Source organism: Ursus arctos, unplaced genomic scaffold (assembly GCF_023065955.2).
Source record: "Ursus arctos isolate Adak ecotype North America unplaced genomic scaffold, UrsArc2.0 scaffold_24, whole genome shotgun sequence".
Classification (NCBI taxonomy): Eukaryota; Metazoa; Chordata; class Mammalia; order Carnivora; family Ursidae; genus Ursus; species Ursus arctos.
Window position 1 is genome coordinate 33,869,286 of NW_026622919.1, and position 15,779 is coordinate 33,885,064.

At 36.6% G+C, this 15,779-nt stretch overlaps 1 protein-coding gene across 21 annotated transcripts in view; it reads right to left on the minus strand.

Moving 5' to 3' along the window:
* BCAS3 (BCAS3 microtubule associated cell migration factor) overlaps positions 1-15,779 on the minus strand; it is a 578,553-nt gene that overhangs the window by 423,387 nt on the left and 139,387 nt on the right. For all 21 annotated transcript variants that reach the window (XR_008961213.1, XM_057317873.1, XM_057317874.1 and 18 more), the window contains one exon: positions 4,996-5,072. Coding sequence is in view for 20 of the 21 variants with exons in the window: in XM_057317873.1 (XP_057173856.1) it covers positions 4,996-5,072 (77 nt within the window). In the remaining variant the exon portion in view is untranslated. The remainder of the gene's footprint in view (positions 1-4,995; positions 5,073-15,779) is intronic.

A 15,779-nucleotide genomic window follows, 5' to 3' on the forward strand; every position in this document is an offset into this window, starting at 1 on the left:
AACTTTAGGCTCATTGGAAATTACATTTGCATCTCAATTCATCAAAGTTAAAGATAAATCAGAAATTTCTGTAGTGCAAACCTCTATACAATGGACTAATTTCCAGAAAATATAAGTTAAAAAGGCAATATACAAAAGAGCACATGTGTTATGTTATCTTTTGGAAAGAAAGGGAAATATAAATATATATAACATAATGAAATATATAAGTATGTAAATAGAACATACATATAAAAAATAATTAAAAAATTATTTAAGGGGCACCTGGGTGGCTCAGTCAGTTAAGCATCAGACTCTTGGTTTCAGCTCAGCTCATGATCTCAGGCTCCTGAGATCAAGCCCCACATCAGGCTCTGTTCTCAGCATGGAGTTTGCTTGTCCCTCTCCTTCCGCTCCTCCCCCTTCTCTCTCTACCTCTCTCTCTCTCATAAATAAATAAAATCTTAAGAAATTATGTACCAAATGAAAACTGTAAAAACAATGAAGGAAAGCAGAAAGGGAGAGATAAAGGACAAACTAATCAAAATAATATATGAACACAGTATTTGACTGCATATCTTCAGTTTTGGGCAGTGATAGGAATGGACATAAAGAAAATCCTGAACTCTTTTTATTTGGTTTGACATTTATAGTGGTGTGAGCAAGCAATTCTGCGATTACTTTTTCCATTATAGGATTCAACGAATGAAGTAAATGTGCTGATATCAGAGTCTCCCATGCAAAACAAGGGACATATAAATAGGAGACAGAGGATGAAAGGAAAGAATCCTATGGAAATACCAATGTGTACTCTTCATTTCCAAAATATGTGTGTAGGTGCACAAGTATGTGTGTATATGTATATTTGCCGATTTATGTACATATAAAAGTATATGTATGTATGTAATATTCAGTGTTTCCAAACTTTGTCCACTGAAAGTGTCTAGAAGCAAAAACAGTTCCATAACAATGAGCAGATCTACTGGACAAAGCTTAGTATCTAAAGCCATGGCCCATTAAAAGGACAATTATCATATGGTTTCACTCATTTATGGAACATAGAAAGTAGGAAGATCGGTAGGAGAATAAAAGGAAGAAGAAAGAGAGGGTAAACAGAAGGGGGAATGAACCATGAGAGACTATGGACTCTGAGAAACAAACTGAGGGCTTCAGAGGGGAGGGGGGTGGGGGAATGGGATAGGCTGGTGATGGGTAATAAGGAGGGCACGTATTGCATGGTGCACTGGGTGTTATATGCAAGTAATGAATCATGGAACTTTACATCAAAAACTAGGGATGTACTGTATGGTGACTAACATAATATAATAAAAAAATATTGTTAAATTAAAAAAAAAAAAAGGAACAGGGGAATCAGAAGTAGAAGATTCCAGGGCTGAGGGGCGCCTGGGTAGCGCAGTCGTTAAGCGTCTGCCTTCGGCTCAGGGCGTGATCCCGGCGTTCCGGGATCGAGTCCCACATCGGGCTCCTCGGCTGGGAGCCTGCTTCTTCCTCTCCCTCTCCCCTGCTGTGTTCCCTCTCTCGCTGGCTGTCTCTCTGTCACATAAGTAAATAAAATCTTTAAAAAAAAAAAAAAAAAAGAAGATTCCAGGGCTGAGACAGGGCAGATACTAGATGAACCTGAACTTATGATAGCAAGTAAGGAAATAGAAAAAAAAAATTTAAGTAAAAAACTGATGAAGGCATGTCACCATGTCACAAGAACCAGCCTAAAGGGCTCTCCCTGGTCAACTGTGGAACAATTTGAAAGCCACAATAATTAAGGACAAAAAAATTATAAACCATTAAGAAATAGGAATCCATGAGTCCATGAAAAATACAGATACAGAAAGATAGAGAAAAGAAAGTTCTTGATTACAATAGGAAGTCAAGGGCCTACTGGTTATGTGGAAAGTGAGGGTGGAAAACCATTTTTTTACATTCCTTTTAGTAAAGATTGGCTCAGGCAAAAATCATCAATAGATGCTAAAATAAAGCTAAAATTTTGATGAAAGGCGGGGTATATTCAAGGTCTTTCCAAATTACCTGTTAGTTATGAGGGAAAAAATAGGGATTATTCACTTTAGAAACTGGACAAAATTAGTATCACCAATAAAGGACAGACCTATATCATGTGTCTCCATCTGTGATATTATGAAAAATACAGAACAATATTCATGTAATATTCTAGCCAGAAATATATAACCTGAATATAATTAAGAGAACACATCAAAAAAATCAAACTAAAAACCATTCTATTAAAAAAGGGGGGGGGGAGGTAAGGGGTAGTGGTAGGGGGCTATATTCTCCAAAATCATCAATGCTGTAAAAGACAAAGAAAGACTGTCAAATCTTCCATATTAAAAGAATCTAAGGGGACATCCCAACAAAATATAATACCTGATCCTAGCCTGGATCCTGCACTACAAAAAAAAATTTCTACAAATGATATGATAGGGTTAATTGATAAAACTGGAATATGGATGACAAATTAGATGAAAGTATTTTCTCAAGATTAAATTGGCTGATAACTTAAGTATTTATGGGTAATGTCATATATGCAACTCACTCTGAAATAATTAATAAGAGGTCAATTTGAGTAAAAGGTACATGAGTGTGTTTTGTGTTATTTGTACTATATTTATTCTTACAGCTTTTCTGTACGCTTTCCTAGTTAAAAGTACATTTAAAGAGAGGAGCTGAAAAACAAACCCCTTGAAAATAGAGCTACCCTATGACCCAGCAATCGCTCTACAGAGTATTTACCCCAAAGATACAAATGTAGTGATCCGAAGGGGCACATGCACCCCAATGTTTATAGCAGAAATGTCCACAACAGCCAAACTATGGAAAGAACCCAGATGTCCATCAACGGATGAATGGATAAAGCTGTCGTGTGCATATATATATACATATATATATATATATATATATACATATATATATATATATATACATACACACACACACACACACACACACTCACATACATACAACGGAATATTACTCAACCATCAAAAAAATGAAATCTTACCATTTGCAATGACATGGATGGAGCTAGAGGGTATTATGCTAAGCAAAATAAGTCAGTCAGAGAAAGACAATTATCACATGATCTCACTCATATGTGGAACTTAAGAAATAAAACAGAAGATCAGAGGGGAAGAGAAGAAAAAATAAAACAAGACAAAATCAGAAAGGGAGACTCTTAATCATAGGAAACAAACTGAGGGTTGCTGGAGGGGAGGGACGTGGGGGGATGGGGTAACTGGGTGACTGACATTAAGAAGGGGACATGATGTAATAAGCACTGGGTATCATATAAGACCAATGAATCACTGAACTCTACCTCTAAAACTAATAATACATTTTATGTTAATTAATTGAATTTAAATTTTAAAAATTAATTTTAAAAAAACGAAAAACAAACCCTATCAGTATATATGGCCTCTTGCTTAAAATTTTAGTCAAAGAGCATTTTCATTGAAAGAGATTGTTACTCCAAAATTCAATTAAATTTTGCAATTCCACACTCAGCCCAAAAACCAAAACAGTCAGAAACTATTACCAAAGCAATTAGAAACTGTTAATAAATACTAGCATTTATGTAAATACTATGGAAAGACATTGATCTAAAAATACTTCTTTCAAAGGAATGGTACAGTTATCTGATTGGCAAACTCCTTGTGAATGCCACTACACTTTCTGGTCTCTGTATGTAATGCTAGATATTACTGACACTTACCGCTACAAAGGCAAGACAAGCAAGACAACTGACATACACCCAGGTATGGATCTATGAAGGGAGCTCCTTCTGCTAGAAAACAATATGTAACTATTTACATAACACCTACAATTCTAAATGGGTAGTTTCCCACATGTGAGACTACATCTTCAAGAGCCAAAGGACAATTTGTGCATCTTCTTCTCGGATGTCTCCAGCACTCAAGGAAACATATTATAGATATAAACATTAGAAGACACCATTATGCCACCACACTGAATTGTATGCCTCTTGTCTTGTTTGAAAAGAATAATTTGAAAAGAGCTATTTTTACGAGATATCCTAGAAAATCAAGAGAAAGAACAGAATGGAGCATATATAGGTCATTCAGTAAGATGCAAAATACCTACCTGGAGCAAACAGAATTTCAGAAAAAGTATCAAGGAATTCATCTACAAAAAGAACTGTCTTCAGTAGTTTCTTGATTTTGTGAATTCCAGAGGCTAGAGATTTACATGCTCTGTGGTTTCTCCATTTAATTATTGTACTTTTCATATTCAGACTTGTGTCAAGAACTCTTCAATTAATATTATTTCTTATTCTTAATATATAGTAACTATATAAGCAAGCTAAAATGAAACAACAATCTCTGAAGTCTGTAATATTTTTTAGATTTCATTCTATATTCACATGCAGGACACAACATGGCATACAAAAGATTTCACTTTTTCTTTCTAAAAATTCAAATTTGTCTTTGGCTTTGAATTGGACATAAACAAACCCTTCAATGTATAAATATAATATCTTCATTCACTATTATGACCTTAATAGATAAATGAAATTGATAAATAACTGGAAAATTCAATAAAATGTGATCACCTGTGATCTAATTATTAAGACAAATGGCTGAACCCTTGTTTAGATTTAGTTGTAGACACATAAAGTCAATTAAATTATTCTATGGCTCAGTTCCCAATCTACCAATAAAATAAAAGTCATTGCTGCCTCCTGATTTCTAGCTCCACAGAAACTACTAAGGTAATATCAATGTTGTGCCTAAAATTAATGGAATAAAGCTCTCTCTATAAAACTAAGCTTATAAAATTAAGGTTGAGCCCAAATACTGAGCCTAAGCAATAAGGGAGATAGGATAAATGCTGGGTGCCCAATTAAAATCAAAACCAAACCAAAGAAAACAAACTAGTAAGTTAAATATTATTTGTTGGTAATCACCTTTGGAAAATTCTTCAACACTTGCTCCATTACAAATAATCCAAGCATAAGCCATGCCTTACCTTGTTTTCTGCATAAGCAAGCCAGCGGCTCCCAAGAGCAATAGGATTCATGTTGGGCCCTGGACAAGGATAGCAGCCTGAAAAATTGGAAATGGCAATAGTGAGATATTTCTTAATAAATTTTCTGTTGGCACATATTTTGATGCCATCAAAACAAAACAGCCAAATGGTTTTATTTTTTCAAGTCTCACATAAAATTCCCATAAAACCAGCCATTATTTTAATAGCTAAGTGAAGTTCATTTTTTTCTCCTCTACAGTTTCCTTTTGGTTTGATGCTGTTCCAATAAGAAACAAATCTGGGAAGAACTGGTAATAATTTTAGCAAAAACTGGGTATTTTATCTAGTTATTCCTAGAACAAGAAAGAGAAGCTAAAAGGAAACAAAGTTTTTAAGTCAAGCAACAGTATTTAGAGAGGAAAGAGAAAGGATACAATTGGTTCAGAAATTTAAAGGCAAAAGATAAAGAAGACATACATCTAAAAGGAAATGACGATACACTGATGGGAAGAAAAAAACAGAACAAGTACTGAAGTAAGGCACCAATGAAGCCAAGTAATTCACAAAGAGTGCCTCCACAGAAAGACGATAGAAAACTCACCTACACACTCCTATGTATTTACATTAAGCACTCACAATTTCATTCTTCTTGCTTTGAGTCCAGCCAATAACAAACTAGTAGGAAGGATTGTTTTGTGGGTCTGTCCTTTCAAGAAGAATAAATCACATAGTCGTGACAGTGAATACCATCGCTGCATGGAAACTCCAATACCATCTTTCTGAACTCTACTAGCCAAGGCACAACATGATTCAGTCAAGTAAGTGATGTCTGTCATCCTAGAGGCTCTCCTCTGCCCTCCTGGCCGTGCCAGTAAGGTCTTCGAGTCTAACACACTCATCTGTCAACTACACAAAGTAATATTCCAGTGTTTCACAAAGCTTTAGAGGGACTACTCAAAGGCAACTGCAGAGTCAGACAACACAAAAAGCCTAACCTAAAGAACTTCTGGGTTATCATTCCATAAGTATCTGGTTAATATTCTTACAAATGTTTTCCTCTAAAAGGTACACTAGAGGATCAAACTGAAGTATTCTATTTCACAGTTTAGGTCCGAATTTGGAATCTAAATTTATACAATCATGAGACAAACAAGATTCCATAACAATAATGTTTTCCTCTTATGGCAAAATAATAGTCAAATGACACAAATCATCTGAGCATAATAGCAAAAAATAGCAGGATGTGAATTATAAACTGCACACCTAACACTTCCCTACCCAGCATAAAGTCCCAGTCTATGTTACTGATCCTAAGAGGAATAGCGTTACCAATATATGATCATGTTTTATGCAAAAGCATACTTAACAATGAGAAAAAGAAAATAATGAACTACTTTAAGATTTACTTTCAACAATAATTTATACATTCTGTGATATATTATTTTTAAATTTATTTTATCTTCCTCCCACTTGATTAGAGGGGTATGTAAGAATTTGTTGTGTTCACTGCTGAATCTCCACTGCCTAGAATAATACCTGAACACAGCTTAATAAATATGTTTGAACAAATTAAGAAATGCACCTAAATTAATCAAAGCATGTTTATATGACACTGGCAAAAAACTCATCTACATAAAAAAAACTTCAAATACTCAAATAGTGGGCTCACCTAAAAGCCAGATGTTTCATTTTAAACTATTTTTTAAAAAATAGGAATCTTCAAAAAAAAAAATAGGTACCTGTCTTAAACATGTATTACGTGTTGGGGCACCTGGGTGGCTCAGTCAGTCAGTTAAGCAACTGCCTTCAGCTCAGGTCATGATCTCAGGGTCCTGGGATAGAGCCCCACGTTGGATTCCCTGCTCAGTGGGAAGTCTGCTTCCTCTCTCTCTCCCTCTGCTCCTTCTCTCTCTCTCTCTCTCAAATAAATAAAATCTTAAACACACACACACACGTATGTGTGTAACTAAATGCTAGTGTGTTGGTGTTCACAAGCACTGAGGAAGCACACGCCTGCCGCTGCATCCCTCACACAGTAGTGTTCATTTGAGCTCCTTCGATCACCATTTATTTTGAGTTTTCCTTTTTAAAGAAGATAAAGAACTTATAAAGAAGATAATGGCCCAAAGAGGAAATCCATATATTACATGAAATACAAGGTATGAGCTTTCTAATTTTTTACTCATCTTTTTAAAAAAATTGTTTTGTTTATTTCAGGGTTTAAAGGGTTCTGTTTGGGATGTTTTGGATTTTGGGAAAACTGACCTCTAGGGAACTGCGATATTACTATATCCACTGAAGGCACATTATGGACACATATTATGGACACATACAAAGGACAATGGCACACTAAAACAGTGCAAAGACAATACACTCTAATATGTGTTGTACAGTATTTACATAGATTTCATTATTATATTCCCACTGAGTAGCCTAATTCATACATATATTCCATAGATATTTTCAGAGCTGAAGAAATGAATATAAATATGGCCTATAAGAAAACGTCCCCCTTTTAAATATTTTTTTGAAAATTTCCCCTTTTAAAATGTCATGAGAAAAAGAACCAAATGAAAAACAGAAATAAATACTTGTGAACTGCAGCATTGCATTAGAGGTAGCTAATCTCCTGAACCTTAAAGTCAATATTATCTAACTCTCCATCAATTCTGGTATTCATCTCATCTCAATAGATCCTAATAAGTATATTCTCCTTTCCAAATACTAGAAGATATCAAGGACAAATGTTCTTCATTTCACTTTTGGAGTCAATGTTTTTAGAAACCCAGTGGACCTCAAGAATTATAGTGTATTGGAATGAAAGCAAATTGTTTTTCTGCTCTCCAAAAAACATTTTACAGCTGGAATCAGCAGACCATCAGCCACTCAGCACTATCCCAACTTTATAAGCATGACTCCTTTAAAAATTAACCATTGCCTCCAGCTAAACTTTGAAAACAAGGGGGAAAAAATCCAAATCTCTATAATACTAAGGCTAATTCTAACATGTTTACAATGTTTGTGAACAAAGCAAGAGAACTGGATATTTAAAAAACTGAGATTTCCAAATTTAAATAAAGGTAAGATCCAAGAAAAGCACACTAAATGAAGATTCCTCCATTGCTATAGAAATATTTTAAAAGGCACAGGAGACATGCAATTTTAGATGGCATCCTCCCTTAATATTGGTCCCTACTGGGGAGGTGACCTGAACTTATTTTGAAAAACAAAGGATTCAACTACTCTCTGTAACATTCTGCCTAATTTTTCTTGGTAAAGAGGACTCAAAAGATTTTAGACCTTTTTGAAAAAACAGATGTCTGCATTTATGGTCATCTGACTCCCAATAAGGTTAGCAAGGCAAGTCAATGGGAAAAGAATAATCTTGTCAACAAATGATGATGGGTCAACTACACATCCATATGCCAAAGAATATAACCCTGATCTCACACCGCATACAAAAATTAACTCGAAATTAAATCAAAGACTTAAATGAAAAAGTTAAAAGTACTGCTCTCTTCCTCAGCACTGCCTGCATTGGTGGCAGCCATCTTCTACTTGGCAACATGGCCGCTCTCAGACCTCTGGGGAAGCCCAAGATTGTTAAAAAGAGGACCAAGCAGTTCATCTGACAGCAGTCAGACCAATACGTCAAAATTAAGCACAACTGGTAGAAACCCAGAGGCATTGTCGATAAGGTGCACAGAAGATTCAAGGGCCACATCGTGATGCCCAACAATGGTTATAGGAGCAACAGGAAAACAAAGCCCATGCTGCCCAGTGGCTTCTGAAGTTCTCAGTCCACAATGTCAAGTGCAACAAATCTTATGTGCAGAGATTGCTCACAATGTCTCCTCCTAGGACCACAAAGCCACCGTGGAAAGAGCAGCCCCGCTGGCCATCAGAGGCACCAATCCCAATGCCAGGCTGTGTAGCCAAGAAAATGAACAGACAGCTTACGTGCATATTGTATTTGTATTAAACACACACACACACAAAACTGCCAAAAAAAAATGTTAAAAGTATTAACCTCTAAGAATAAAACATAGTGGTAAAACTTCATACCCTAAGATTAAGCAATGCTTTCTTAGATATGACACCAAAAGTACAAATGATAAAAGAAAAAATAGATAGGGCACCTGGGTGGCTCTGTGGGTTAAGTGGCTGCCTTCGCATGATCCCTTCGCATGGTCCTGGGATCGAGCCCTGCATGGGGCTCCCTGCTCAGAGGGGAGTCTGCTTCTTCCTCTCCTTCTGCCCCTCCCCCCCGTTCCTGCTCTCTCTCTCGCTCACTCTCCCTCTCTCTCAAGTAAGTAAAATCTTTTAAAAAAAGAAAATAGATAAATTGGACATTTGTGCTTTAAAGAACATCACTAAGAAAAAGAAAAAACAGAATGGAGTTTTATAAAACATATATCTGATAACTGACTTGTATCCAAAATATAAACAGAACTATTACAACTCAAAAAAGAAAACACAAATAAGTCATAAATTTTAACAAAGAAGATATATGCTAGTGAATGAACACATGAAAAGATGCTCAACATCATTCCCCATCAGGGAAATGCAAATCAAAGGTATAATCAGATACCGTTTCATGAGACATCAATAGGATGGCTATAGTCAAAGAAAGGTAGTAACAATCAATAGTGGGAATGTGGAGAAACTGGAACTTTCATACACTGCAGGTGGGAATGTAAAATGCAGTCACTCTGCCTGGCAGCTCTTCAAATAGTTAAGGATAGAATTACCATATGACTCAGCAAATAAACTCCTAGGCGCATACTCAAGAGAAATGAAAACATATGTCCACACAAATACTTATACCCAAGAGAATTGAAAACACAGTTGACCCTTGAATAACATGAGTTTGAACTACACAGGTCCACTTATACATGGGTTTTTTATAAAACAGTACTGTAGATATATTTTCTTTTCCTTATGATTTTATACTAACATTTTATTTTCTCTAATTATAAGAACATAGTATATAATACATATGACGTACAAAATATACATTAATTGACTGTTTATGTTATTGATAAGGCTTCTGGTTAACACTAGGCTAAGTTTTTGGAGAGTTAAAAGTTATACGCAAATTTTCAACCATGCATGCATTTGGCACCCCTAACCCCCATGCTGTTCAAGGGTCAACTGTGTATGTCCCCACAAAAAACTTTCATTCATGAAAGCATTATTCATAATAGCCCAAAAGTGGAAACAAACGAAACGTCCATCACCTGATGAATAGATACCTGTGGTATTACCCACACAATTAAATATTATTCAGCAACAAAAAGAAATGAAGAATAACATTCCATTGTCTGGATATACCATAGTTTACTTATCCATTCTCCTACTGATGGACATCTTGGTTGCAATGTGAATAAAGTTGCAATAAACAACTGTGTACAAGTTTTTTAAGTGGACAACAATTAAAACTCCTTTGGGTAAATACCAAGAAGTGTGATTGCTAGATTGTATGGCAACAGTATGTCTAGTTTTGTAAGAAACTGCTGAACTGTCCTCCAAAATGGCTATTATCACTTTGCATTCCCACCAGCAATGTATGAGAGTTCCTGTTGCTCCAAAGCTTTGTCAGCATTTGCTGTTGTCAGTGCTCTTCATTTTGGCCAGTCTCATGGGCACGTGGTATCTCATTGTTTTAATCTGAATTTCTCTGATAACATATGGTGTGGAACATCTTTTCATATGCTTATTTGCCATCTGTATATCTTCTTTGGTAAGCTGTTAAGGTTTTTGGCACATTTTTTAATTGGGCAGTTTCTGTTCTTCTTGTTGAGTTTTAAGCACTCTTTGTATATTCTGAGTAACAGTCCTTTAACTGGATGTGTCTTTTACAAAAACTTTCTCCTAGTCTGTGGCTTGTCCTCTCATTCTTTTGATACTGTCTTTTGGAAAGCATAAGTTTTTAATTTTAATGAATTCCACCCTATCAATTATTTCTTTCATGAATTGTGCCTTTGGTGTCGTATCTAAAAAGTCATCACCATACACAAGGTCATGAAGGTTTTCCCTATGTTATCTTTTACAAATTTTATACTTTTGTGTATTACATTTAGGTCTGTGATCCACTTTGAGTTAATTTTTGCAAAGGACGTATGGTTTCTGTCTAGCTACAGTTTTTCACATGGGAATGTAGTTGTTCCAGTACCATTTGTTGAAGAGACTATCTTTGCTCCCTTGTACTACACCTCTGCTGCTTTGTCAAAGATCTATTTCTGGGCTCTCTATTCTGTTCCATTGATCTAATTGTATATTCTTTAGCCAGTGCCACACTGTCTGGATTACTGTAGTTTGATAGTAGTAAATCTTGAAGTCAGGTAGCAACATGGCAGAAACTTGAATCACATTACTAAACAGAAGTCAATCTGAGAAAGCTACATACTATATGATTCCAACTGTATGACATTCTAGGAAATGCAAAACCATGGAGATAACAAAAAAATGAGTGGTTCCCAGGGAAATGGGGAGGGCAGAGATGAACAGGAAGAGCAGAGGATTTTTAGGACAGTGAAAATATTCTGTATGATATTACAGTGATGGATATATGCCATTATACATTTATCCAAACCCACAGAATGTATAAAACCAAGACTGAACCCTAAGGTAAACTATGAACTCTGGTTGATAATGATGTTTCAATGTAGCAACTGGACCACTCTGGTGAGTAACACTGATAATGGGGGAGGCTATACATGTGTGACAATGGTGAAATCTCTGTATCTTCTGTTCAATTTTGCTGTGCACTTAAAACTGCTCTAAAAAAGTCTTCAAAAAAATTTTTTTAACACTTGTTTATTTGAGGGGCACCTGGGTGGCTCAGTCGTTAAGCGTCTGCCTTTGGCTCAGGGCGTGATCCCGGAGTCCTGGGATCGAGCCCCACATCAGGCTCCCTGCTCCACTGGGAAGCCTGCTTCTTCCTTTCTCACTCCCCCCTGCTTGTGTTCCCTCTCTTGCTGGCTGTCTCTCTCTCTATCAAATAAATAAATAAAATCTTAAAAAAAAAAAAAAAGATTTGTCTTTTGAGAGAGAGAGTTGGCGGGGGAGGGGGGCAGTGGGAGAGGGAGAGAAGCAGACTCTCTACTAAGTATAGAGCCCAATGCAAGACTCAATCTCACCACCCTGAGGTCATGACATGAGCTGAAACCAAGAGTCCGATGCTCAACCAACTGAGCCACCCAGGAGCCCTAAAAAAAATTTTTTAAAGATGAACTGATAGATTCTACAACATAGATGAACTATGATTATCTATGCTCAGTAAAAGATATCAGTCACAAAAGACCACATATTCTATTAAGTCCAGAAAAGAAACCAGGAACACTCTCTCCAGAAAGACATATAAGCACATAACATTAAACATCACTTCAGGGATTTATTTGACTACCTTACAACTGATTAATGATCCTCTTAAAGTTCCGTAAGCTTTCTGGTTTTTGCTTTTTCATGTACATAAACATATGAATTTTTTAAAGATTTATTTATTTGAGAGAGAGTGTGCACGAGCATACATGGGGGAGGGGCAAAGGGAGAGGGAGAGAGAGACTCTCAAGCAGACTCACTGCTGAACACAGAGGCCAATGCGGGGCTCGATCTCATGACCTTGAGATCATGAACTAAGCCGAAATCAAGAGTCAGGCACTTACCCAACTGAGCGACACAGGTGCCCCAAATATATCATGAATTTAAGAGTACAGCCAGTGTGATGTTCAATGAGTAGGCCATTATGTGGAGAGGATAGGAAAATTACAAGTTGTTTCATTGCACACATATTCATTGATTGCCCACTATGTACTGGGCACCTGCCCAGCCCGTGAAAACACTGCGGCAATATATAGATGGGAACCCGAAAGAACAGGGATAGATTTGACTTTAACTTGAACTGGGCTTAGATCTCACATTAACCTGCCAATCTCTCCTCATAAATGTTACAAATTTGCTTCTAAACATTTTAAAAAGGAAACCTCCTCTTTCCAAAACTAAAAATAATTTTGCATTTTTCAGATCCTTTAAATTAATTTCTTATACTTGTTATTTATCATTAACGTAAATGAAGAACACACATAACACCACAAAGAAATAGCATTAGGATGGTAAGGAATAAATTTTCTTCCTCGAAGTTAAAAACAGAGGCCACTGGAAAGAGTTACTTACTGTACAATCCTTTGGTCTCTCCAGAGACTTCATATCTAACTTTCAATTTAAGCACACTGGAAATGACTGCTAATGACATCTATCAGTCCTTGTCTTTTGTTTTCTTCATCATACATGGGTTTTGAATTTCCACATCAGACAGCTGCTCAAGGCCACCGTCTCTATACAGGCAAATACAAAGGTGTCTCCTTTCTCATCATATCGGCTGCATTCCCTTTCTAGTTCTCTATCGGCTCTCTTTACCTGATCCTTCCACCCTTTGGCACAAATTCCCATGATGCTTCCCCTGATGGACACAGCTGTCTCTACTTATTTTACAGTCCCATCATTGTATTCATACATAACTAAGGCACTCACGATTGTATTATACAAGAGCTTTTTAAACTGCATTAGAAATCAAATGCCTACACCATCAAAACAACATCCTCATTAAGTGGAGAATTTGTCATTCTATGTGGGCTCTGGTCCTAATTGTTCAAGAACTAGAAACCGATCACTGGGGAAAACCTATGCGGCACAGGCAAATGGGCTACAACAAGTGCTATTCTCAGTATGCCCACTGCCTCAGCGACATCTTTCTAGTGCCTCGGGCAAACTGGTTTATACACATGGGCTAGCCCAAATTCGGAGAGACACACAGAAACACGACTCGTTCCACCCGCTAAACGCTTCAATCTGTATAAAGGAAAGGGGTGGGAATGTTGTAATTAAAGAAAAAGAAGATTCTTTCAAGTTAGGATATGGTATACTTGTTCCTTGATCTTAAATATCAGGCTATGCTAAATTTTGTTCAACGTGTTGATACAAATCACTTTAGGTGAAGCTGTATCTCAGAAACAGGAAGTTAAATTCCTTCATACAAATATTCACCAAATACCATCAATCTTACCAACCCTACATCACTCACATAAATCCAATCTCTAGGGTCTTCCAGTCAAGTAAAATAATATGTAACTAACAATGAGATACTTCGTAAGAGAAGTATGAAATGAGGTAAGTTCCCACTATGGGTTGGGGTATTCACAGATGAAGGGGTGGGGAAGAGCTGTTGTAGAATGCTACGACACACAGTACTCAGAGCATGCGGAGAGAAATCACAACCTGTGTTGTTGGCATTGCTGTTGAAGCTTTCTCAACTCTGTTTCAATGTAAACTATATATTCAAATATAATATACATCCAGAGGCACCCAAATCAACAAAGTGAACATATACATACATAAGCAGTACCCAAAACAAAACAAACAAAACCCCAGGACATTACAGAATCACAAAAGCCCTCTCTCATATACCTTTCCAGCTCTCTTCTCCCAAGGCCATGCACCATCCTGCCTTCTGACAACTATACTAAACATCTGTCCTCAAAAGACATTGCTGGGTTCTAATACATAGTTTATTATACTTATTTTCATCTTTTATCCCCAGAAATGATAGTTGTATTTTTATACTACCCCATTTTTCAACATTTTAAGTTACATACATTTCAGATTTAATGAAATACACACTAAACAGATGTTATGGCATCCCCAAATCATGAGAGCCATTTTACAAATACTATACTGAAAGAAGAGGTGATAATTCTAATGGAACAGGAATTACTAAAAATTCACTTCCGGGGGCCTCAAGCCACCTGACCAGGACTTACTAATAAAACTGAATGTCACTCATAAAGCACCTGAGTGACACTCATAAAGCATCCTTCCAGATCTCTTCTCATCATGAACAATTCACAGAATACAAGAGAGCCTAATACTTTAATAATACTTATTTCAACTACTGAGTGAGTCCAGTAATGCAGAGGGAAGCATTTAGGACTATATGACAAAGATATCCCAAAGGGGGCGCATGGGTGGATCAGTCAGTTGGGCATGCGCCTTCGGCTCAGATCATGATGTCAGGGTCCTGGGATTGAGCCCAACATTGAGCTCCCTGCTCAGCAGACAGTCTGCTTCTCCCTCTGCCCCTCCCCCTGCTCATGTGCTCGCTCTCTCTCTCTCTCTCTCTCTCTCTCTCTCAAATAAATAAATAAAGATGTCCCTAAGGCTATCAACTAAAAAAGAACAAAGGCATCAAGAAAGAGTAACAATGATTCACTCTCCCATTCATTTTTATTAGATTTCACTAATAGTCTGTACTTGCTAAAGGCTCATAAAATAGAAGCTCCTAGTCCCAAAAGGGAAAACACTCCAGATACTGGAGAGATACTCAAGAGCTGATGACTACAAACATATAATTTTCAAATTTCAGATTTTCTGGATTTACTCCAATATGTGGGAGAAACTTCACTCATATATGCGTACATATATTCACTTCTTTAAATATCCACCGAACACCATTAATTTCCAGGTCAGACCTATATATCATTTTTCCTGGAGATTACTACTGATCCTATATTAGCAATTTTCTTCCCCATCTGATGACTTGTAACAGAGTTGCACTACATTCTAAACCATTTTGGCTAACTAAACATCTTGGAAAAGGACCGCTGATGTTTTGAAACCAGGAAACAGTTGAGATAAATGTTTTTCATCTTCAGCAAATTGAGTTTTAGTCTCACAAGAAGCAAAAATAAACATCAGTAATATTTTTAAGTTAGCTAGAACATCACGGA